This window comes from Cimex lectularius, unplaced genomic scaffold, assembly GCF_000648675.2.
Source record: "Cimex lectularius strain Harlan isolate CLEC.00 unplaced genomic scaffold, Clec_2.1 scaffold328, whole genome shotgun sequence".
Classification (NCBI taxonomy): Eukaryota; Metazoa; Arthropoda; class Insecta; order Hemiptera; family Cimicidae; genus Cimex; species Cimex lectularius.
In genome coordinates, this window is record NW_019392923.1 from 220,558 (window position 1) to 246,162 (window position 25,605).

The 25,605-nt window shown below is 34.3% G+C and overlaps 1 protein-coding gene across 8 annotated transcripts; it reads right to left on the reverse strand.

The window, feature by feature from the left end:
* Positions 1-5,198: 5,198 nt before the first annotated feature.
* LOC106666228 (transcriptional adapter 2B) lies at positions 5,199-25,600 on the reverse strand. Of its 8 annotated transcripts, none has more exons than XM_014393273.2 (11): positions 25,492-25,599; positions 25,300-25,397; positions 22,946-23,147; positions 22,676-22,887; positions 22,525-22,609; positions 22,304-22,448; positions 22,039-22,237; positions 21,924-21,964; positions 21,681-21,846; positions 18,685-18,747; positions 17,752-18,590 (listed from the first exon to the last, which is right to left on the reverse strand). In XM_014393273.2, the coding sequence occupies exons 1-11, from the start codon at positions 25,517-25,519 to the stop codon at positions 18,507-18,509; spliced, it is 1,323 nt and encodes a 440-aa protein (XP_014248759.1). In that variant the 5' UTR covers positions 25,520-25,599; the 3' UTR covers positions 17,752-18,506. The 8 variants fall into 8 exon arrangements, with proteins under 8 accessions (XP_014248761.1, XP_014248760.1, XP_014248763.1 ...); XM_024229327.1 differs by having other exon boundaries at positions 18,685-18,686; positions 21,923-21,969; XM_014393272.2 differs by having other exon boundaries at positions 21,923-21,969; positions 25,492-25,598.
* Between the last annotated feature and the right edge of the window lie 5 nt (positions 25,601-25,605).

The following is a 25,605-nucleotide window of genomic DNA, read 5'->3' on the forward strand; positions in this document are numbered from 1 at the left end:
ATAACGATTCACTATGTGCTAAGAAGGTTGCAAATATAAAAGGGTCCGATTTAAAAATAAAATTGGTTTAAAAAATCAAACACAAAAACCCAGAACCTTGGATTTTGGTGAAAAGCCAATTAAAAAGTTCAATTTAAATCTCCATTGTGACAAAAATATAAATGTGTGGTGATTAGTGACCATTAATCGATAATTATTCAGAAATCATGAGATGCGGTCTGGCACTCTCAACACGACACGCAAGAATGGCACAATTACACAGAAGACAAACACTTTGAGCCCTGAAGATTATCTCAGTAAAGATCGAAACGATGGCACGATAAAGAAACTGTTTTTCTGAAACCTACATCACACCAGACCGCATCTCACGATTTCTGAATAAAAATATAAATATTGTGTTTGCTTTTATTTTTTTCTGTATAGTAAAAAAAATTCGAGCTATTTATAAATATATTTGCGATATGATAAAAAAGCATTTATATACTTTTGATAAAATGAAAATTCTCTGTATGATACCTAATCACGCCATTGCTGGGAATTCGTTGTCTTTTTTTAATAGATAAAATATTTAGCAGCATTACTTCGTCCTGTATATCAATTACTAGGCGAATCATAGATTATGTAATACATTTTTTAATTTTTTCTAGCAAAGTATGTACTTGTATATTTAACATAAATTATTAACAGTGTTAAAGAAAGCAAATAAACATTGGTGGCTTGTTTACGAATAAAATATAATTTTTATTTTATATTTGTTTATTTATTATACATGTAGATTTTGTAAAAGAGTTTTTGTAAAAGGAAATCTCTGTTGTTAAAAAATCCAGGGTTCTGTTTGTAAATTCCCATGGTAGTTTAGGTTTGATAAGAAAATATTTTCCTTCATCGTTCGTTCATCGAAGTCAACAACTTTGCTGCGGTGTTTATTTGTAAACAATTTCGCCAATTACCAGACAGGTTCAATCAATTTTATAAGTCAAGTATGCAGGAAAAATTGTTCTTAAATAAAAATTTATTTATGTTATTTCCATTGATTTTTGTACACTAATAAATTTATGATACCCATATTTTGTAATTTTCTGTCAAAGCAGATATATAAAAAAAGTTTTAGCAATCTGGGGTTAGAACTTTTTAACCGTGCTGCCACCAAAGTTAGGTTCAAGGGGCTGTTGACAACTAGGTCATTTCAACCACCCACTGATTCAGTTTTTAAATCTGACTCACTCACTCTTAAATACATTTTTCCCTATTTACATGTCATACACTGCAAGGTGATAGATATTTCAAATTCCTCCATCACATTTTACGCATACTATCTACATGTAACTAATCTGCGCTAATAAATACATTCAGTATCAATTAACACAAACGGAAACGGAAAACGACATATCTAACAAATATTATGGTATATAAATTTCTCCAAAAAATTATGTGGAACACATCGAGCAATCTATCACTATATGCTGGATTCATACGCGGGTTTGGGCCAAAGTAAATGTCTCTGTGTCAACCTCGCATGGTCTATTCTTAGTCGGTTGAATTCCCTCTTCTACATTTCAGATCCTCCATAGACCACCTTTCGACCAAGCTCTTGATACGTAAGAGCTATCTGGCTATCAAGCTGCCACTTGCGATCGTGTTTTGTATTGCATTTTTCTCGTCAGAGGACTGGATCGCTGATGCCAGGTTCGGATATCACGGTCATAGTTGCTTCGTTTGTCATCTCGTCAGACAACTACCACAGTTATACCGAGCGTCTCTCAACAACTTTGGGTCCACGGAAGACCGTACCGAGTCAGTAGGCGGGCCCCAATTATACCCATCTCGTTCCAATCACATAAAATTCCATGTAAATAGTGCAGTGCAGCAGGAGCGAGGAGAAAACCGTCGTAGGCGATCTAAGTTCCAAGAGCTTAGCTTGGTAACGGTATGACAGGGTTTTAGAGAGACAAATACATCCCGAAGGACTCAGGGTTTCTTCAGGGAAAAGTCTCCCGGTTCGACTTCCGTTCGTAGTGTCATCCCGACCTTCCTTATTGACAATGGAACTGCCTATTGAGAAGAAGAATCGTAAATTTCTTCTAATTCTATTTCATCGAAATCCTTTTATTCAATCAATAATCTGAGCCAATCTTTCTACAGTTTGTAGGGTTGGTTTGTACCTTTTTCAGGGTTCGTATATCCTCTAGCTTTGAATTAAGAAAAAGGTTATCAGAGTCGTTCGTCACGTAGTTATTTAAGTTTGCCTCCTCCTGAAGCGAGGATCTTCATGGATAGAATTAAGCTGTGATCTGAAGGAGCAAGGTCGAAAATGCATTCATGTTGTCGAACATTTTTATGTGTGGTGATTAGGGACCGTTAGTCGATGATTATTCAAAAATCGTGAGATGCAGTCTGGTGTGATGTAGGTTTCAGAAAAACATTTTCTTTATCGTGTCAACATTTCGATCTTTATTAAGATCATCTTCAGGGCTCAAAGTGTTTGTTTTCTGCGTAAGTGTGCCATTCTTGCGTGTCGTGTTGAGGAGACAATTCTTGTTGAGTCTCTCAACACGATACGCAAGAATGGCACACTTACGCAGAAAACAAACACTTTTAGTCCTGAAGATGATCTCAATAAAGATCGAAACGTTGGCACGATAAAGAAAATGTTTTTCTGAAACCTACATCACACCAGACCGCATCTCACGATTTCTAAATAATCATTTTTATGATGTTTCATTTGCTAAATTATTTCCTTTTTAATAAACGTTCTTATTTTCAAAGAGCGCCGAGATTACCAGTATTAGATATGGCCACCAAATAAAGAAATATTATGCCCAATTTCATTCAGTATAAATTCACTGTGAAAGAGCAAGTTCGAAAACGGATGCATGTTGTCGACATTTTTTTTTCTTTAAAATTTGCTAAATCATTTCCTTTTTAATGAACTTTCTTACTTTCAAAAGGCCAAGATTACCAATACAGACATTATCGCCAAATAAAATAAATATTATGTCCAATTTCATTCAGCATATTTAATATACTTCAACCTGTTGAGGTGTATAACACTTAACATGTGTTTAAAGCAGCGTGAAAAAGTGCAAGTCCTTTATTTTAGTTTCTTAGTTGTTTCTTAGTGGGATTAGTTTCTTTTGTGAACCAGGAGCTATGTAAAAATTTTTTTTGATCGACCTGATTTTTACTTTCGAGGTTCATTTCTCCTTCGGTTTTAAACTAGCTCTACACAGGACGGATTGACGAAAAATATAATTTAAAAAAATAAAAACCTTCAATCGATTAGAATGTTTACTTACATGACTAAAACATCCAATAAAACTGTATATTTATTATTTTTGTGTAAACAAACAAAAAACAGTCTTTTGTTACAGCAGAGTACTACATAAACTAAGGCAAAAATAAACAGAAGATAGTTCTTTTTTTTGGTTCTTTCACCACAAATCCTCTGGAACATTCCAAAGCAACGCTAATATAATATGGATTCTTTAAATTAAAGAATTAGTATGAGGCACAACAGGAGTTTTCGTTAGCAGTTTCATCATCCGCCGCTTTGGAAGATCAACAAACAAGTCAGCGAGGGTCAAATGTGTTTTTCGGGTATGTTGATTAAGCCGGGCAATCCGAGCCGGGAAACGCTTGAGCGGATTGACTCGTCTTAATTGAATACATTCCAATGGAATTAAATGTCTCCTTCCTAGCCGGGAGGAAGAAAAAATAAGGGTCAGGTGAGTAAAAAACACGGGGGAGAAAGTGAAATCCGGCTGAGGGGGTTAAGGGACAAAAGGGAGGAACGTGCCCTCATCGGACTACCACCACCTGCTTATAAAGACTTCTCCAAGGACGTCATAAACACAAGGTATGCACCTGTTTCCATATCACGTAAATTAATTTATTATTCTTTGTTCTTTTAAATCTCTGCTTGTGACGATTTGACACGCATTAATTAAATAGGATGATGAGAGGGTGAGGGTGAGAGAATGAGAAAGAAAGAAAGAAAGAAAGAGAGAGAGAGAGAGAGAGAGAGAGAGAGAGAGATAAAGAAAGTTAGGGGAGAGTGTAGGAGGGAGGGCGAGGGCGAGAACGAAAGAAAGATCAGAAGATAGAGACAGAGAAAGAAAGAGAAGAGTGAAGGATATAGATAGGGAAAGAGAGATAAACGGAAAAAGACAGAGAGAGAACGAAAGTAAGTTAAGGAAAAATAATGAGAGAGAGAGAGAGACAGAAAAAGAAAGAGAAGAGTGAAGGATATAGAGAGGGAAAGAGAGATAAATGGAGAAAGACAGAGAGAGAGAGAGAGAGAGAGAGAGAGAGAGAGAGAGAGAGAGAGAGAGTAATAGGTAGATATACAGAGAGAGATGGATAGAGAATTAGAGTGAAGGATAGAGAGATGGAAAGAGAGAGATAGAGAAAGAGGGTGAAAAAGAGAAAGAGAGATTACTTAAGAAAGATAGGGAAAAATAAAGAGAGAGTTATATAGAGAAGGACAGAGAGAGAGAGAGATAGAGAGAGAGTGTGAGAGAAAGAGAACCAAAGTTAGTTAAGGAAAAATAATGAGAGAGAGAGAGAGAGAGAGAGAGAGTGCGAGTAATAGGTAGATATACAGAGAGAGATGGATAGAGAATTAGAGTGAAGGATAGAGAGATGGAAAGAGAGAGATGGAGAGTTAGAGGGCAAGAGTTAGAGTGAAGAATAGATGGAAAGAGAGAGCGAGAGAGAGAGAGNAGAGAGAGAGAGAGAGAGAGAGAGAGAGAGAGAGAGAGAGAGAAAGAGAAAGAGAAAGAGAAAGAGAGATGGAAAGAGAACGATAGAGAGAGCGAGTGAGATATATGGAGGGAGGGAGTAAGAGAACGAAAGAAAGATAAGGAGAGAGAGAGAGAGAGTGAGAGAAAGAGGCAAAAGAGTTAGAGTGAAGGATAGAGAGATGGAAAGAGAGAGCGGGGGAGAGATACGGAGTGAGGGAGTAAGAGAACGAAAGAAAGTTAAGGAGAGGGAGGGAGAGAGAGTAGAGAGAGAGAGATTAACGATTTATTTATAAAAATACTTTTAAAATTTAGGTCGCTAGGACCTTTCTTACACTAAATGTGCAATTAAAATTATAATTGTTGTTTACAGTACTTTCAGGCCAGAAAGAGAGTTGTTGTTAATGTGTGATATTTTCATTTATAATCCTTTGTTCAAAATTAAAAGCGAGAAATCAATTAGAAGCGACAAACGATATTGTTTAATTACAAGGAAAATAATTCACTTGAAAATATTACAGTGCTTTTATGACTTATAGTTTTATAAAGTAAATTTAACCACTTTGGCCCACCCTCCGATAATCTCTTTACGCGCCTCATATCGCCATTTACTCTTGGTATTGGTCAGAAACGTCTCGCATTGACGCCATCATCAGTAAATGACCGAGTCGAATTACTTGTTACCTGAAATAAACATTCCATATACTATCTGAATTTGAACTGAAGTATTTTATTATTGATAACAATGTTGATTATGGAGTATATTAGTTTTTTGGAGTGACAGTGGGCGGATGTCCGTCATACGTATGACCAGCCAATGATATATATGATATATGTGGCCGACCGACCAAGATAATTTTCAATGATTTCGTTAGCAGTATATCAGCGGGGAGTATTTTATGATACCCTATGCTTCATACTTGGACAATTTCTATAGTTTTTCCGTTGAAGTCTTTAGAGGAGGTCAACGCAGGTTTATTTGTCCTTCCTCAGTATACAGCTTAAGATAAACTAACTTAATCTACAATCTAACCTAACTTTTCATGGTATATTTTTTACGAGAGAAAATGTAATCTTATTTTCTGACTGTTGTAGTTTATATCACGTTGTAGTATGAATCTCATATTAAAACTCAAACATTTTCAAGATTCATGTTTCAAAACACCATTAAAAAGTCGATAAAATTTTTACAAGTTTTTTTTTCGTTGTGATAACTGCTGTTTGAATGACTCATGTAGCATTCCAACCAGCTCAAAATCCAGACCGGGGTCAATATTTAACTATAAATTCATCTGCTCGTCGTCGAGTGGTCCTTCGACCCATAAAATGTCAGACGCATCAGACCCCAGGGCTCTGTTTACTTTCAAGCTGATCGTTAGTGAGGGTGGCCAAAGTTTTTGTTTACAATAGAAAAGTCATATGACAGATAGGTAACAGTGACTTGCATTCTTTTGGTTCGGATTTTCTCGATGAGGATGTTTTTTGTTGGGGTCCCCTTTAAAGATTGAAACTCTTCATCATCTAATTCGTCATTCGGCTTTATCTAACATCCGAAAGGAAATGACAAAATTTGTCCCCACGAATAAAAAAAAAAAGTAAAGAAACGGCCATAAACAAATATAAAGCGATATTTTACAATTTCAGTGTATTAAAAAAATCTTTTTCCTTTCTATGATATTTACAGTTTAAATCAGGAATTTGTGATAAAGTTTGGTTGACTACAATCATCGTGATAGCAAATAACAGCTTCATCACCCTCAGACTACAGGAGGAAATCTCTCGATTTAACCAGGTAACCAGAAAAGTTCCTGCGGTTTTCATTTTTTATTGTTTTAATTAAAGATAAAAGAGGATTATGCATTTATATCACGTAATACCAAGAAGATAGGGTGTCAGTTCATTAAGAAAAAGTGTCTTGAACGGTTCACTGAAATTTATAAAATATTTTCTTTCTCATGGCTTAAAAAAAACCCACAATTGGAATATATTGGGAAATTTTTTTAAAAACATTTGCACTCTGTTAGGTAATGAAACAAAAGTGAACGCACTGCCCAAAAGTGGTTAAAGAAGCTAGCTTCAGGAAATGAGGGGATTGAAGATGACCATCGTCTTGTAGACATTACGTCTTAAATGATTACGACTTGAAGGAGGCTATCGAACTTCATTCGAGCCAAACGTGTCAAGCTCGCCAGAGTAAGCGATGAAACCATGCTTTGACTTACATCTGCTTGGGAGGATATGGCAGCGAAGCAAGTGGGTTTTTCATAAATTGACCGATGGTAACAAGATACAGCGTCTTAATATTTGCCTTTCATTACTTTCATGGTACAAAGAAAAGACTTTTTCACCGGATTGTTACATGCGGCGAAAAATAGATCCTATACGTTAGCACCAGGTCGTACTATTGGAATCACCAAATGACCATGTCCTATTGACGCTGAAAACCGAATATTCACAAATTTGCAATGCTTTGTTGTTTGGAGTATTTTTTCTAACAACTTTTTGCATGTGAATTATGGATTTTGAAAATAAGAAAATATTTGTATAATTTTCAGTGAACTGTTCAAGACACTTTTTCTTAATTATCCTCTTGGTATTAGGTGATGTAAACACCTAATTCTCGTATGTTGGTTGAATAAAATGATTAAATAAAAAATTAAGTGAAGTAGTACTTAAAAGTTGACTTGGCCACCTTTATCGATTTTCTTGTTCGGTTCAGGAAAATCAGTGGGTTGCTTGCGTTATAGACGTCAGATTAGGTAGGACTTGGGTGTTTTTAAATGTGTCAAATTTGCATTGGAAATAATTTTATCCCGTAAGCTATAAAAGTATTTAAGTACCAAAATAGCAGAGGATTAAGTAGAGGAAAAATCTGTCCCATGATCGCAGTTTTTAAATTTCTGGACATTCTGATATGGGAGGCCACATCTGATTATGAAGGACGAAAACTATAAGTATGATTCATTAGGTTCACTCCGGCATATCTTTTTACAGGGTCACTCATAACTTTAGTCTCCCATTATTCTGCTGCGACCTAAAAGATGTTTTGTAGAATTCTTCCTTCTTCACAATATTTCCATTCCCATGAGAGCCCTCCGGGGTTCCTCTTCCCTAATTTCTCATGTAGTTAAACTTCATCAGTTCAGTTTCAAGCAAAAATATCAAGAAATACATTCCTGTGTGAGCCATCTTAATTTCAGTTATTTGATTTGATTTATATTACTTACGGTAAAGAAAAATTCAGTTTATCAAAAGTTGACACTAATCCATTTAATTAATCTAAAAGGATATACTATTCCAACTGCTTTACTAATGATTTTATTGCCAGTTTAATTTGATTGAAAGTACTTGATGCTAAGGTATGATACTCTCAATTTTGAATTAGCAATGAATTGAAGTAGAACTTTATGATAAGCTTCGGTTTTGTATGGATTGTTTTTAAAATAAATGTTAAATTATATCACAACGGGTTGCCACACAGTTCAGAAAGAGTTGAGCAAGTATTTTATTCATATTTAGAAGAGAAGATTTTTATTACAGAAACATCTTTAGTTTCCAAAAGTAAACCAAAAGCCTAAAATTATGAAATCTTAAATTCCCTTGAGTTTTCGGTGGTTCGAATTTTTGGCTTAGCAGTTTATTTTATTTGCCACACATAGATAAAAATAGACAGGTGAATATTTACTGTGTAATTTGTTACAAGTTTCTCTGATTTATTGTTTAAAACATTTAATTGAACAATAAAAAATTGTCTTCATGATAGCATGTAGAGTTATTACTTTTTTGCAATTTTTTATACTTACATATTTACAAGAGTTTTAAATTGATCATCAACGATCGACTATACAGGGTGTTCGGCCACTCGTGTTACAAACTTTGCCCGTAGATCCTACATTTAAAATGGAACGAAAAAGTCCTAATTAAATATGGCCCGAATCTCAACAGTTTAGGAATTATTCCACTTTTTCTGATTTTTTAAGATTTCACGGCCTTGCTTCAAATAAACAATGATAAGTCCAAAACTAAAAGGATTTGGACAAATCCGTTGATACCATTGAAAACTGCGTTAAATTTCCAATCAGACTGTGATGAATTTATTAAACGTTTACGGTAAATTATTTGGGTTCAAAATCGAAATAGTTTTACTTATTTACCAACACGACTGCAACTTTGGTTAAATATATGAATAAATAAATTCATTCAAAATTTCATAAGTTTTTTTATTTTTTTAATTATTAATCTTTCCACCTTACCGATCCTTCAACCACGGTTTTTTTCTTTTCCTTTATCAATTTCTTCATCTGAAATTTGCTGGTCTCTAGGTCTGGAAATAGTCGTTTAGAATCACCATAGTATGCTTTTGAACTTTGAAAAAAAAAAATTTTTTTTTTCAAAGTTCTCTCTACTAAAACACTTATTTCGCGAAGGTTTACAAGTTTAGTATTGATCACATCTGATTGGAAATTTAACGTATTTAACCTTCGTGAAATAAGTGTTTTAGTAGCGAGAACTTTGGAAAATATATAATAATATATATAATAAATTTTTTTTTTCAAAGATGAAAAACTTACTGTGGTGATTCTAAACTACTATTTCCAGACCTAGAGACCAGCAAATTTTAGAAAAACTCCATTTAATATCCTTTTTTACTGGTGCAATTGCTTTTTTAATTACTTTTTTCAAAGATGAAGAAATTGATAAAGAAAAAGAATAAACCGTGGTTGAAGGATCGGTAACGTTGAAAGATTAATAATAATTTATGATTTTTCCTTCTTGAAGGTGGGATAATAGGTCAAAAAAAAACCACAACCAGTTTTTATCCACAACGTTTCGGATTTATTTTAATCCTTCCTCTGGTGAGTTAACGCAATAGTTAAAACAAGGGTCGTCAGTCATTAATATTTTATAACAGTTTATTAAAAAAACAAAAACAAAAAAAAAACAGTGTGGTATATATTTAAATCTTTCAGACTCCGAACAAACCTTTTAATATTTTGAACCTGACAAAATCTCAGTCAACTCACCTGAGGAAGGATTAAAATAAATCCGAAACGTTGTGGATAAAAACTTGTAGTTTTTTTGAGATGACCTATTATCTCACCTTCAAGAAGGAAAAATCATAAATTATTATTAATCTTTCCATCTTACCGATCCTTCAATCACGGTTTTTTCTTTTCCTTTATCAATTTTTTCATCTTTGAAAAAGTAATTAAAAAAAGCAATTGCAGTACTAAAAAAGGATATTAAATGGAGTTTTTCTGAAATTTGCTGGTCTCTAGGTCTGGAAATAGTAGTTTACAATCACCACAGTAAGTTTTTCATCTTTGAAAAAAAAAAAAAAAAAAAAAAATTTTTTTCAAAGTTCTCGCTACTAAAACACTTATTTCACGAAGGTTAAATACGTTAAATTTCCAATCAGATGTGATCAATACTAAACTTGTAAACCTTCGTGAAATAAGTGTTTTAGTAGAGAGAACTTTGAAAAAAAAAAAATTTTTTTTTCAAAGTTGAAAAACTTACTATGGTGTTTCTAAACTACTATTTCCAGACCTAGAGATCAGCAAATTTCAGATGAAGAAATTGATAAAGGAAAAGAAAAAAACCGTGGTTGAAGAATCGGTAAGGTGGAAAGATTAAAAATAATCAAAAATAAAAAACTTATGAAATTTTGAATGAATTTATTTATTTATATATTTAATCAAAGTTGCAGTCGTGATAGTAAATAAGTAAACACTTAGTAAATAAGTAAAGCTATTTCGATTTTGAACCAAATAATTTACCATAAACGTTTAATAAATTCATCATAATCTGATTGGAAATTTAACGCAGTTTTCAGTGGTATCAACGGATTTGTCCAAAATCTTTGGTTTTGGAGTTATCATTGTTTATTTGAAGGAAAGTCGTGAAATCTTAAAAAATCAGAAAAGTGGAATAACTCTGAAACTGCTGAGATTCGGGTCATAGTTAATTAGGAATTTTTGGTTTCTTTTTGAATGTAGAACCTACTGGCAAAGTTTGTAACACGAGTAGCCGAACACCCTGTATAATAAGGAAGATCCTATTTATGGAAAAATGAGCTGGCAGTTATGACCAGGTGACAATTATTTCTATTTTGTCATGGCCAAGGATGTACGTCCTATAAATGATATTTAAATGCATAAACACGATATAAACGCGTTTCTGCAGTAGCTTTTTTGGACAGTTCAACGACCGAAGGAATGGGAAACAAGTTACAGGATGCTGACCACATTGATGGCTACGTGCAGTTGGTACCATTTTCTTGCTTCTGTAGTGCACATGACGGTTAAAACAAGCTGATATAAAATTGAAAAAAAAAGCAAACATTACAAATGGCAGATGGACTTAAGATATACAGGGTGAATTGCTACTCGTGCTACAAACTTCTCCAGTAGATTCTTCACCCTAAAATGAACAAAAAAGTTCATATTGTCCATGGTCCGATTCTCAACCATTTCAGAGTAATTTCGCTTTTTATCGATTTTGAAAGATATCACGTCCTGGCGTCGGAAAATCGTGATATCTTTTAATCTAAACATTTCTCTTAAAATCTATAAGCACCGTTGAAATCCCCGTTAATTTTTAGAGAGAATCAAAATCATAATTCCATTGAAATTTTTTAATTTAATTTAATGCCCATTTAGTATGTAATGCTTAAGAAGTTTACAAACAGCTAGAAGGTCAAGGAAGAAAGACCCAAACGTTTTGCCACCTTCATCTTCTTATTGAAAAATTAACGGGGATTTCAACGGTGCTTATAGATTTTAAGAGAAATGTTTAGATTAAAAGATATCACGATTTTCCGACGCCAGGACGTGATATCTTTCAAAATCGATAAAAAGCGAAATTACTCTGAAATGGTTGAGAATCGGACCATGGTCAATATGAACTTTTTTGTTCATTTTAGGGTCAAGAATCTACTGGTGAAGTTTGTAGCACGAGTAGCAAGTCACTCTCAAACATTAGCAATCCTTGAACCACCATTTTTTCTCTTTTTGTCATCAACATCTTGGTCTCACAACCACTAAATAAGAAAATGACGAGTGCGTTGGAAGCGTTATTAAATCAGGTAGTTTTCCTCAAATTTGCTGCCTTCTGAGACTAAAATTAGAAACTCTGGATTACTTTATACACTTTCCGATTTACACAATTTTCCACTCTTTTTGTAGTTCTGGCTGAAATAAAACACAAAAAATTAGCCCAAACATTTTGCCACCGTCATCTTCTTATTGAAAAATTAACGGGAATTTCAACGGTGCTATTAGATTTTCAGAGAAATGTTTAGATTAAAAGATATCACGATTTTCCGACGCCAGGACGTGATATCTTTCAAAATCGATAAAAAGCGAAATTACTCTGAAATGGTTGAGAATCGGACCATGGACAATATGAACTTTTTTGTTCATTTTAGGGTGAAGAATCTACTGGAGAAGTTTGTAGCACGAGTAGCAATTCACCCTGTATATATTTTTTAACGTCCTTGCTATTTATCTGTCTGATTTGCTGCGTATCATTATTTCCAAACCCAAAAACCCTACTACGCCTTTATTAAATTTTTACTTACTAAAATGGGAAGAGTCCTTATTTATTCGTTATCGGTCTCCCAGTTTGATAAAACGGTGGAAGTTGAAACCCACGCTTTGCGATACGACTGTCCGGCACGGGAGTGTGAATAAGTTATCTACATCCCCTACTATGATTCGCAGATTGTTCCGGTCCCGATTTCTTACAACGTTGATACGTGTTGTTACGACCTTTTCATTCAACGGACAAGGGGAATGCGAGCTACCTGATTTTCAAATCAAACCAGGTTAACCCATTAATCCAAATGAAGAAAAAATCTTGAACACCACTATAAAAAATAATTCTGTATTTAATACCTTTTAGTTAAAATGACGTTTTTGAAGGTAAAAACGTATAAAATAAGATATTATTATAGTAATTAATTAATTAATTAATTAAGACAATTTGACAGATATAAAAGTATGATGAAAGGCTGGATGTTCTGATATTATCGCTTAGTGTCAATAGTCCAAGCATTAACGTAAATATTTATAGCTTGGTCATTTCAGATTATTTTGGTCTGCTATTTGCATGGATTGGTCTGTCAGACGCGTTTCGGCATTTCGACATTTACAATGCAGACAAACATGATCTTCGAGCAGACCCCACGAAGAAATCACTGAAGAAATTTGGCAAAACAAACAAAATCCTAGTTTTTTACAAGATTTTAGCATAGAACTTCAATTAAAAAAATATACGTTGCTTTTTTTGCTGCACGTTTAAAAGGTTCAAGAAAGGTCCTGATAGTGAATTTACAAAGTACTTCTAAGTGAGGTGCTCAGAAGGATGAGAGAATAAATCCTAGTTAGATCCTAAGTTACAAAAAGTCAAAGTAAGCGTGAAATTTCTCGTCCTAGTTGCCGTTGGAAGTTCGGAGAAATGATAGTTGTCATGATGTTACATCGCACGCTGTCAAGATACAAGGATAAGACGAGATATTCTAACTAGAAACGAAAAACCCGCTTTATGACATTATCTTTTAGTTTTGCATCAATATATCAAGGAAAGGCTACGTTTCATGTAAACAGAACAAAAATATTTTTATAGTAGATTTAGTGTCTGTATTACAAGGATTAGAGAAATAGGAAAGGGATCAACGAGAATCTTAAATGGTGTGATGCCCTTTGTGGTTCTGCGGGGTGATAATCAGTGGTTCGATCTCTTCCGATCATTCAATACCATTTCCCGCTGTTTTGGTTTGCTAGAGGCGTTTCGGCTCCTCGCCATCTTCAGTGGTGGGTGTACAGACCGAATTAATGCTCGCCACTTTTAAGCATAGAAAATTCAATTTGAGACTTATGCTGTAGCCTTGTGCCACTTCAGGCCGTTCAGGCTATTTGAACAATGTGCCAAGACGAAAAGGCTCAATTACCAACAAACGAATAGCCTATTCGGACAGCCAGGCAGGCAACTACCTCATCGGTAGTGAAGTCTAGATCGTTTGGGATTGTATCAACACCCTGCCGGACATAGGGGACAACAATTACCCTTAAATTATAAGATTTCCTCCTGTGGTCTTCGGGGTGATGAACCAGTAGTTTCCGTTGTTCGATAATTCTCTAACAACTTGGTCTGTCTAACAAAAATTGGCGAGGATAGAGAGACCAAGATGATAAATAACTACAAATAATAAAATTACTCTTGTTGGGTAACCGGGGTATACAGGGCCGATAAATTGGCCAAGGAAAGTTCGGAAATCTACCATCTTTTTGCGGCAAATCAAATTGCCAAATGAACTGGTAGGTGTAAACGCCTTTGTGGGATAAGCTGGGGACTAAGTCCAAAGAGTCCTAAATCCTGTGCCGATTAGTTTAGTGGCCAAAAACATTACAGTTGAGGGCGGCCAGGATCCTTTGTACTGCTCCAAGACAAGCGTGTCTGAGGACGGGAGCAATGAGAACGACACTCACTGCAGCCCTGGAAATCCTCGTGAATCTACCACCATTAAATATCTTCATCCCGGGAAATATTAGGGCCACAATTCACAGGCAAGGACATGCTTTAAAACCGAACAATTAAAGCTTCGTTTGGAACTTCAGGCGGGCACGGGTCTGGGGAAGACTGTTGACAACATGATCCCGTCTTATTCAGATTGTATATTTTAAACTGAAATAACTGATAGAACAGAGGGAGAAAGGGATTCCCGTTAATGCCGACTCTATCTGGTATGGTTCTAAGACCTGGGTCAGATGGGTCTGGAAGTGGTATTTACGAAAATAAACCTACGATTAGAATTCATACAAGCCTTGTGAAATATGCCACTGTCTTCCAAGTGGAGACTTACTATTGAACACTGAACCAAGGAGATTAAAAGGCTGGGTATTGCAAAAAAATCCTCTACTTGGATAGCTAGGTGGGATTAAAAGCAACTACCTGAACATGGTAAAATCCAATTTGGAATTTCCTGCAGGCACCAAGGCACGCACATAGGTCAGAGGGGCAAACGAGACTGATAATTGACCAAAGAAAGTTCGATGAGGACAACTACTGATTCAACTGCTAAAAACGAAAGTAGGTAAACGTAGTGTCTGGGTTAAAAAAGTCCTTGGTTAAATGGGATTGTATTCCATGCAAAAGTTCATTAAAGGAGCATGGCAGAAATTAACGGCAGAACTACTAAACTAGGACGAGTGAGGACTAGAATTGGATTACTGACTGGACACACCAGACTCCGGAAGCATATGTGCAGATTCGGCACTTTGGCAGAAACAAGCCAATGCAGAAGAAGAAAGATCGGCTGTATATGTTAAGATTCTTACTTCTTTGGGAGAGAAAAAGCTGAAGGATATATACAAGGCAGTCCTTGACAAAGGTTTGGGATCTAATAAGAAGCCTTACGTTGTTAGTTGTCTTACCAATATTGGTCGTAGGTAGTCTTAAAGATTCCTTTTAACGTTACCCTTAACTTCTTTTGCTCTAGTTTGCGTTAAAGGTTCTAAATGTGAGGTTTCAGCATAATAAATATTAAAGTAGAAATATGACCAGGATGGTTGGATTACCCATTGAAATAAGACAATTCCTACATTTTATCAAAACACGAAACCCCGTCAAAACCTGGTTTATTCGCAGACTGGTCTAGTCTGTCCGAGAATGCAGCTGGGTTTTACGATAACGGATAAAAACTGTAGTAAAACGTAAAAGTGCTCTAAAATTAGGCTTGGGTGAGTGAAATAATCCATTCAAGAGATAGACGTAACTAAACTAAATTCTTGCGAGAAACGATACTACATTTTCTTTATCGTGCCAACGTTTCGATCTTTATTGAGATCATCTTCAGGGCTCAAAGTGTTTGTCTTCTGTGTAATTGTGCCATTCTTGCGTGTCGTGTCGAGATCAAAGATGGCACTCTCGACACGACACGCAAGAATGGCATAATTACACAGAAGACAAACACTTTGAGCCCTGAAGATGATCTCAATAAAGATCGAAACGTTGGCACGACAAAGAAAATGTTTTTCTGAAACCTACATCACACCAGACCGCATCTCACGATTTCTAAATAAATATCGATTAACGGTCACTAATCACCACACATATCCTTAAGTGTGATAGCTAAACTTTTTGCTGTTACAAAGCCGGATTTGCACTTTATAAAAATATTGCATTTCATGGATCGTCTATTTTTTTTTCTAAATCAGCAATGACCTCACATCTTGTCACCCCCACGCTCTGTAGTTCCTGTGCACCTACGCGGACCTCTCGTAATTTAAAAAACACCGTAAATTGCAGACACCATTGCACAAATATGCATAGAAAATGACTTTTCTCATTATGAAATCTCTGATCTTTTTTATTCACGTAAATAACCATTTTCTTGCACTTTTATACCATTTTTGCATGTGGAAAATTTGGCAATAAACAGTAATTACGGATTGATTTAAGCTCATATCCGCACTTGCATGTACATACATACATGTACGGAGTTGAGCCTATCGTTTCTCGCAGCTCGCCGGCAATTCCAACTGTTGAGAAATTTTGCAATAAATTACTGACAGGCCTCTAGAATCACCCACCTCGGGTATTGTTAGTCCCGGGTCGGATTCTTTAAACACATCCGTCCAGCCACTGAGCTCCAGGGGCAATCAAAAGGTCATTTCAGCGTCCAATGGGATCAGTCTCAATCCAAACCTATTCACACTCTTAAATACATTATTTTCTATTTATATAGCATCCAGAATCAGAACTCCAAACGATTTGACCCGAGTCGTCATTTTACTTAAAAATATGATCCGATTTGAAAACGAATCATATTGTATTTATCACTGTTAAACCTGGAAAGTTTTAAAAATGTAATCAATTATATCAATGTATAAAAATTCGCAGAAATGAAGTTTTAATTTAATGTCAGGTGTGTGTGGTGATTAGTGACCGTTAATCGATATTTATTTAGAAATCGTGAGATGCGGTCTGGTGTGATGTAGGTTTCAGAAAAACATTTTCTTTATCGTGCCAACGTTTCGATCTTTATTGAGATCATCTTCAGGGCTCAAAGTGTTTGTCTTCTGTGTAATTGTGCCATTCTTGCGTGTCGTGTCGAGACTCTCAGGTCCATTCTTTTTCCTGGGTCGTCTTGGTACTCTAAGTTATGGGTAAATCTCTCTTGAGCGGTTGCTTTTTATTCGAAGACGATATGGATGGTATATATTTCATCCTCATTGTGTAATCTATCAATGATGTCATTATTGAAATACCTAGTCAAACACAGTTTAGATGAAACAATGTGCCAGCACAGATCTGTAATGACCGATTACAGGTACATCTACCAACAAAGAAATCTTAGAAAAAATACCCAGCTTGCTTGAATATATTAATACGGCACAGGAATGAAACCCGCTCGTGACACTAACTTTTTCATTTCAACCAAAACCTAAACCAAAAAGATTATGTAATTGAAAGAAGTAATTTGGTCAATAGACCACTCACTAAATGTAATGGATTTAATAAGTAATACGAATCCTGATTACACGACATTTGAAAAAGGCAAAAAGAGATAAAATTTGAAAGGCTGTAGGTTGAGATGGGGAGTTGGTGTCTGAGTGGATCGAAGTCACGATAGCTCAAGTGTTTAGAGCAGCGGCGTATTTAGACGTTAAGGTCATGGGTTCGAATCCCACTCGACACATTGTATACTAAGTTTTTCATTTCAACCAAAATCTTACATAAAAAGATTAAGTAAATTGAATACATATATGAAATTGGAGTGAAAGGTTTAACCTAAAACAAAGGAATTGTATTGTCTTCTTTACAAGCACTTTTTTTTTAAATACAAACACTAATAAATGCTTATGTACAAATGTTCTTTCATTTGAGTCATAAAGTTTAATTATCGTTTAGCACTTCAGAAAAAGCAACTTACTGAAAAAAAGAACTTTTCCATTTCGGTTACTAGACACATTTTAGATCGTAGGGCAGAACAAAATTGAGACTAAAAAACAATGCATAATCCTTTTGTATTTTATGAGGACGTATGTGAAAGTACAGTCATGACACAAATAACATTGAATAAATTTTGACTCTACACAACTTTACTTTGCAGGTAATGCTTATACAATACACACATTGCATTTATGTTTGACCTCTGACTATGAGGTGGAGGAAAACATTATGTCAATTAAAAACATCATCAAATTAAAAATAAAACTGTACAGGAAAACATGAAAATATATCAAACCTTTTATCACATTTTAAAGCTTAGGATATTCTGGAATGAATATATCCTTCATTAATATCTGTTTTCATAAAGGAAGCCTAGTGAAACAAAATTTGACTACACATTTTCAACTGAGTCGAGGTAGCTTAAACAGAACAGCTAAAGAATAAATATAGTATAAACAATGGTATATACTCATAGTAATTCGAATAATTTTCTGTTCTCTAACCGAAGAAAGTCAATTTTAAGGCAAAGTCTTTGGTTTTGACCAAATAACCTATAAACAAGGCTCTAGCTAATGATGGCAGACCACAGAAATATTAAGATTCAGATTTTTACTCTAAATCACTACTGGTTACATCGATGAGGATAGATTTAAAAACAAAAAACATAAAAGTGCGTTAATCAAACCTTAACATTTTAAAACCAATTGGACTAACACCTCTTGTGCAACAACTGTATGTTTTATAATTACATATTAGGTTAGACGAAACCAATAAACATTTAAATAAGAGATGACAACGATGGCGACTAATTCACGTTGCGAGAAACCATCCACTGGACTTAACGTGCTGCTGGATTTGTTTCTCAGGTGTGGTATCTGCTATTTCGTGTGGATTCTGCAAAGAAACACCAAATTGTTTGTGAAATAAATTTAAAAATTGTAAATCTTTTTTAAGGAAATAATTTTGTGCTAGGCTTTGATCTACTAACCGCTAGAAACAATGTTTTCATTGATACAAATTGAGATGGGGTAAGCTCTAAAGACGAACATAGCTGGAACAAATAATATCATAATGGAGTAATTCATGTAGTTAATTTACAGCTTATCAAGAACAATAAATTTGACATCATTGATTTATGCTTAGAAAAACAAAAAATAGAAAGAGAAAACCCCTAAAAACTGCAGAAATGAAATGGCAGATAACACAAGGATAATCACCGTCACATATATTAAAGCCTTAGTGCCTATGGTTAGTAGGCATGCAAATGCGCAAGTTTACATTGTTTATTATTTATTGTATACTTTGCAAATTACTTATGAGAATACTTCAGTTAGAATGTATCAATGTACGTAGTAATTTTTATTAAAATTTATATACTATTACCTGGAAGCAATATGTATTTTTATGTATGTGTAAAACTTACATGCAGAAATGATATAGTGAAATTATCTATCTATGATATGTGAATATAGAGGTATGTATGAAATATATTTTGTCATGCATGTAAGTACAGGGTGAGTTTAACTTCAGTTCTCCCTTATATTTTTGTTATTGGAGCATTTTTTCAAACACCCCTGGGACACTTATACTTTTATTTTTGTTTAGTTTTCATGAGCAAAAACTTGTTAAGCCTAACTACCTTTTTTCCACAATAGGAGGTTGCAAATAAAAGAATAACTATTTCAAATAGCAAGATACTCATAAATTTACCTTTTTTGACGCTGAATTCAACGGTGCAAACAATTTTTAATTAGGACCAACTGTTCTCAAGTTATTGAAATTATTAAAAAAAAAAAAATAAAATAAATAAAATAAAATAAATGGATTAATATGGGTGGGAGGGAGTTTTGCATTCTGAAGGAACATAAAATGTGGTGTATTATATAACATAAAATATAAATATATTCACAAATAATGAGCCATATTTCAAGGGGTGTTTTTACGCCTAAAATGCAACAAAATACTTGTAAAAGGTTTTTTTGGCCCCTGTCTCATTCTCAGCAAGTAATAAGGGCAATTTTTGGGTGATGTGGTGAAGCAGTTTTTAGGTTTAATGTTAAACCAACTTTCAAATATTGTACGCCGTTCTGGTATAACGCTAATGATGATGAGAAAATTGGCTGTAAAGGTTTTTTTTCTTCAACTTATCAAAGGTTTGATGGATCAAACATTGATTTGATAAAATAGGCTTACAGAATTGATGGATGGAATCTTAAATGTTAAAATATTTTGTGATTTTTAGGTTTTGTAAAGAAACCCCCCCAAAAGTTTAACATGTTCTCTTAATTTTATTTGTGAGTAATTTAAGTTTTACATAAATTAGTTATTATAACAATCAAAAATAGTAAATATAAAAATAAGTTACATTTTTCAGGGTTTTCTAAATTTTTAGAAATTAGTTTGTTATTTTTTGAAAATGGAGTCTTACAAGGAAAAGCAGGCAAATGAAGAAGGTACAAGTCGCTGAAATGGTACAAAAAGCTGGACTTTCACCTCTTCCAGATACTATTCATAAATAGCTTCTTCTTGTTCAATAGATATTCCTAACTGGACAAGAATAATCTAAATGATGTCTGACTGGATGTGATAGAGTCCCTGGTGTTTAGGGAATATCCTAACCACTCTGTCCAAAGAATCCTTCGCCCTCTTACTGGCCGTTGTCCTACTCCCCTACCTTCAACATCTGGAGGATGAAAAGGAAAATCCTTTGTGTCAATAGCAAAAAGGAACAGAAAGGCAAAGTAAGAAAATGCTTCTACTACCCAAGTTGCAGCACTGGTAACAGAAAAAATTAGACTATGCCCACAGTGTTTCAAACAGTACCATTCTACAATACATAGATTAATTTTTTGCAAATAATTAAAAACAGTTTTCAGTTAAACAATACATTTTATATAAATGGCTTGTAAATAATTTAAATTAATAGTTTTTAAATGGTACAAATTTATTGTGGTAAATAATTAAAATTAATAGTTTTTAAATGGTACAAATTTATTGTGTATAATAATTTCCTCAATGAAAATATTTCAAATGTATTTATTGTAAATTATTATTTTTTAGGAATAAAATTTCAACCTTATTTCCCTGAGTAATGAAAAAACAACTAATTGTTGAAGGTGCTGCACTATAAAAGAAAATTAGGAAAGTGAGTGAAAGAGAAAGAAAGAAAGAAAGAAAGAGAGAGAGGGAGAGAGAGAGAGAGAGAGAGAGAGAGAGAGAGAGAGAGAGAGGGGGGGGAGGTTTTGCAACAATTGGAAACTAGCTAGCTGCTGTATGAGTTGTGTATCTCATATGAGACCCACTTGAAAAGGCTAATTTATACAAATGATTAAGAGAAAAAAATTATTTTTACTGAATTTTATAGTAAATATGAAGGGTATTTATGAAAAAAAAAGTTGCAGCCACAGATTGTTGACAGCTATCCGGCTTCTGCATTCAACATATTAAATCAGGTTGTTCTTCCATTTTATTCTTAACATAAATAATTGTAAAGGGCAAGTTTTCTTAATGGAAATTTAATCAGTTTTTTATTGGTGTGTTCAAATATGTTGTAGGGCCATGATTTAGAAGACCATTTTTATGAAGAAACTAAAGCATTACCAGGGAAAAGAGAGGAAACCCCCTCCCCCAAAAAAATCACCCTTATTAATGAGACTCCAAAATGGATTAAAAGACACTTTTTTGTGACATTTTGAGTGAAGAAATACTTCCTAAAGTTTCAAGGATCACCCACATTTTCATCATCCACATTGAAAGATCTGTGAACTCATTAAAAATAATATAATATTTACCATACGGGAAAGGAAAAAGAAAAAAAACCTGTTGTATCGGTACTTAATGTGTCAGAATAGAAGAAAAAATCTTAAATACATCTGTTTTTGAGAGGTAAGATCAATAAATAGTTCATTAGAAAAGTATGAAGTAATCACAGTATATTTATTTCAAAAGTCAAATAACGAGTTAATAAAAATAAAATAAAATTACCTGAGCCTCAGTCTTATTGAGGAGATGCTTCGAAGGTTCAGAAAGAAGAGGGTGAAAGTCTCCTAGAATCTGCCGCCGCTCTTGCCCTTGCAATGATCCATGGTTGACGGTGTGGGAGGTGTAATTTTTTTCTGTTGAACAGGATTCTTTTACTTCGCTTTTTTCTCTGAAAACAAATCCTATATTAGCACAATTTGATGGTGAACTTATATTGCATTTGAACCTCTAAGAAAAATACTGACTTTTTTTTTTTCAATGTTGCTGTCAGATAATGCTGCATAGAACTGCCCTAGACAAAAATACACTGATACTATGATACATTTAAAACGAATACAACATGGACTGGTTAAATGCTTACAGATGCGCCCTTTTTAGCTTGGAGTTCCTGCTCGAAGTGAGGAAGCTCTTCGATCTTTGTTAAACCGTTTTTTCTATATTTAATTAGTTCGGATAATCTGTGTTGAAGTTCTTTTTGGCGAAGGAGATTTTTAAGGAGACAGTCATGTTCTTTTGCTGTTTGTAGCTGGCACATCCATCTATACTTTTCATCAAATTCTCTGAAAATAAATGATCAATTTGGATGAATTTTAATTGTCAACAAAGTTTAACTGATAATCACTTACTGTTCAGGGATTTTTGTAAGTTTTAACCGCTCTTTTTGTGCAGTGAAGAACTTTTTAATTAATTGGTAATCCCTACAAATTTTTTTTCTTCTTGATCTTTCTCTTAATTTGTCTATGTACATATCTACTTGTGCCAATTTAAGAGCTGAAAAAATTAAACCGTTAAAAAGCCACCATATTTAGCTTGATATTCATTAAAAAAAACAAAAAAAACAACTTACATATATATAATTCATCATCCTCACTTGTATTATTAAGTAAATATAAGGATGATAGTAAACTCTCCGCTTCTTCGTTATCATATTCCTATATATAGAAAATAAAGCGTATTATTTTCCTGAAATTCTTTAATCTTGCCGTTTGATGTATTACCTGATCAAAATCATCTCTGTTCGGCATGTATCCTAAAAGTGCTGCTTCTTCTGGCGTTACATCTATAGGTGGAAAATTGACTTGGTGGGTTGGTGGTGGTGGGTCATCTTTGTAAAGATCAGGAAGCTGAGCCCGTTTTTCATACGCTGCCGGCCACAACGCCCTGCCAAGGCTACCATCAACAAACTTTGCAATGTACTCGTCATGTGCCTCTGAAAAAAATCATTGATAAAGTTGGATTAATTAATTTATTTGAAAATTATATTTTACCTTCTGCTGTTCTAGGCTTGATGAACGGTAATATTTCCTCCCAGTTTCCAAAACCAAAACACTGAATTTGATACAGAAGCTCAAGATGCTCTCGCGAAGACCATTTTTTCTTTCCATGGTTAATATTTGTTGTACCTGAATCTATAAACTTATATGGGTGATCATTTTTATGGGGGCCTATTTCTGCTCCTGCAGAAAAACACTGAAACAAAAGTTAAACAATGGATTCAAAATACAAATATAGATCTAATCTAGACAAATTTGACCTAAATTAAACTTAAATATTCCATTATGAAGTTTTTATCTTGTAAAACAACAAAATTTTTATCTCAACCAAAGTAGCTATCTATGACAATGGATCCACACATTGTGGTTGAGTTTGGAGTAAATAAAAATAATTTTATGTGTATATTACAATGTAGAAATGATGAAGTTGGGGTGAGGAGTACGTAGATTCACTTTTTGCAAACGATGGTTCTACTCACAGTTTTTAAATAATAATTTAAATAAATAATTTAATAATAATAAATCTGTGTTATAGTGTATTCGATGTTTTGTGTGGTTGAATATTATTACTAACATTACAAATTCATGTATATGAATTATGAACTTATCAAATACTCCATTACTCTACTTTATAAAAGTAGATAAGATTGAATATTTTATCATTTTATGTACGTATGTTGAAAAGTCATAATTGTTAATTGACCTGGTTGTATTTAATATAGAGTAACATTAAATGACAATAGCTCTTGCGCACAGTGATAAGATGATGTATCAGTGCTTATTTTAACAAATATTGTTATTACTGCACTGCACTACAGATCTAGCCAGCTAGTGATAGGATCTACGCCTTCATTAACAACTGCTTCATCAAAGGCTCACGGGATGATGTTTAGCCATCCAAGGTTCACAAGATCTTGGCTGAGTCAGGGTATTAGTCAGATGGAGAAAAAGTGAGTCAGTAGTATTTAATGTTTCCGAGATCAATATAATTCTCCATTTTGAGCATTGAGATCAGTGACATAAGCTGGGAGGTTGGGTTCAAGGTGTACATAATCAGAAGAAGGGCCTCCAACGATACACCACCAACAAGATCTATGACGCAGACAACATTCCTTCCCCCATGTAATGACTATATGCTGAGCAATAAATCTGTAAGCCAGGAACTGAACCTTTTAAAGTGGAACATTCATTTGGTTATACGCTTTATCCTGTATAAGACTGCTCTACCTCTGAGCGAAATATCCCGCAGCTCAAAAGAAGAGCACTATATCTTTGTTATGTGGTACAACAACCTGAATGAATAATTGATCTAAAGAAAGTGTGCATACACCCAATGGCAATAGCTTTTGCACACGGCAAAAAGATGTCAATAAAGATTCCATTTTGTTTACTCTACCTTCTACGAGCACACTTTTTTCCTCCAAACACCTAATCTTTTCAATTTGTTCATTTATTCACAGTTCATAGGGTCCCATAAACATTCCCGTCCTTCGGATAAAATTCGATCAGTTTTAGTTCAATCTCATTATTTTACTCCATATTCCAGTGTTTATCGAAGAAGAAATGAACCATCGAACGATCGAGCTGAATGAATAATTTCGTAGTACCAAGTATGCACTTGGTCTTTAGGTAACCTGTCAAATCTTTTGATGGTATCACTAGCAGTCTGAACAGTGACCAAGGCAACCGTTTCGTTGGCTCTGATTCGCTTCACATACTCAGTAAGCAAATCATGGCCAATGAAACAGTTGGTTCTTTCATTGGTTGAGATTTGCTTAGTGTGTACACAATTTATATATCATAGGTTTGTCATAGTTTTTATTACACCAACTACTCAAATGACTCATGCTGGTTGCACATGTGGACATTGAGAGTTATGCTGTTGAGCCAACAATTCTATTTGGTGGAATTAAAGATTTATAATAATAAATATGGTTTCAAAAGTTACAGTAGTACAACTATATCAATTTGCAGATTTTTCGTCTGGATTGTTATTCAAATATGCACATTATATTTATTGATTATATTTACTTCAAGTTTATCACTATTGAAATAAACTATTTAATTATACAATAAGAAATTAAAATTTTCTTTTCGTATAAACCAATTGTTTATAAACCAACACTAAGCGTTCTCTTTGTTTATATTCAGTGTTTTCGTTTGGAGGTTTAGATACATACATATTTTTGATTATCAAAAAAACACTGAGTAAATAGGCAAAATGCGTTTTTATTACTGTAACACATAAACAAAGCTATGAGGAAGGAATAAATCAGAAAAATAAAGATTGCCGGTTGAGACTCAGAACTGGGCGGGTAACGGTTTCGGTTTGCACATGCGCGACTTACCTGGAGGCAGAGGTCGAAGTCCACACATTCGACGCATTTTATCGCGATCCCGTACACATCGTCGGTACAGTACGTGCACTTGAGCTTCGTGGGCTGTTCTGAAAAATGGTGACAACGGTTAAAAAGCGTCCTACGCGGTTTTTTATCGTAAAAATTGCTTTTCAGCTCTATATAGCTGAGGCGTCTGCTCACCTGTCGCCATCTTGAAGCCAACTAACATCGGCGAGAGTGGCCAGGTATACCAACCGAACCACTGTCTCGAACCATTGTCAGATTTTCGACAATATTTTCTTTTATGTGGGATGA

What these genes read in the sequence shown, in the direction of transcription:
- LOC106666228 (XM_014393272.2), bottom strand. Translation starts at nt 25,519, where the DNA reads ATGTTAGTTGGCTTCAAGATGGCGACAG. An exon ending in GGATGATGAATTATATATAT is followed by an intron (nt 22,449 to 22,524) that starts GTAAGTTGTTTT and finishes TAATTTTTTCAG; the next exon opens with CTCTTAAATTGGCACAAGTA. An exon ending in TCAATAAGACTGAGGCTCAG is followed by an intron (nt 18,748 to 21,680) that starts GTAATTTTATTT and finishes TATTTGTTCCAG; the next exon opens with CTATGTTCGTCTTTAGAGCT.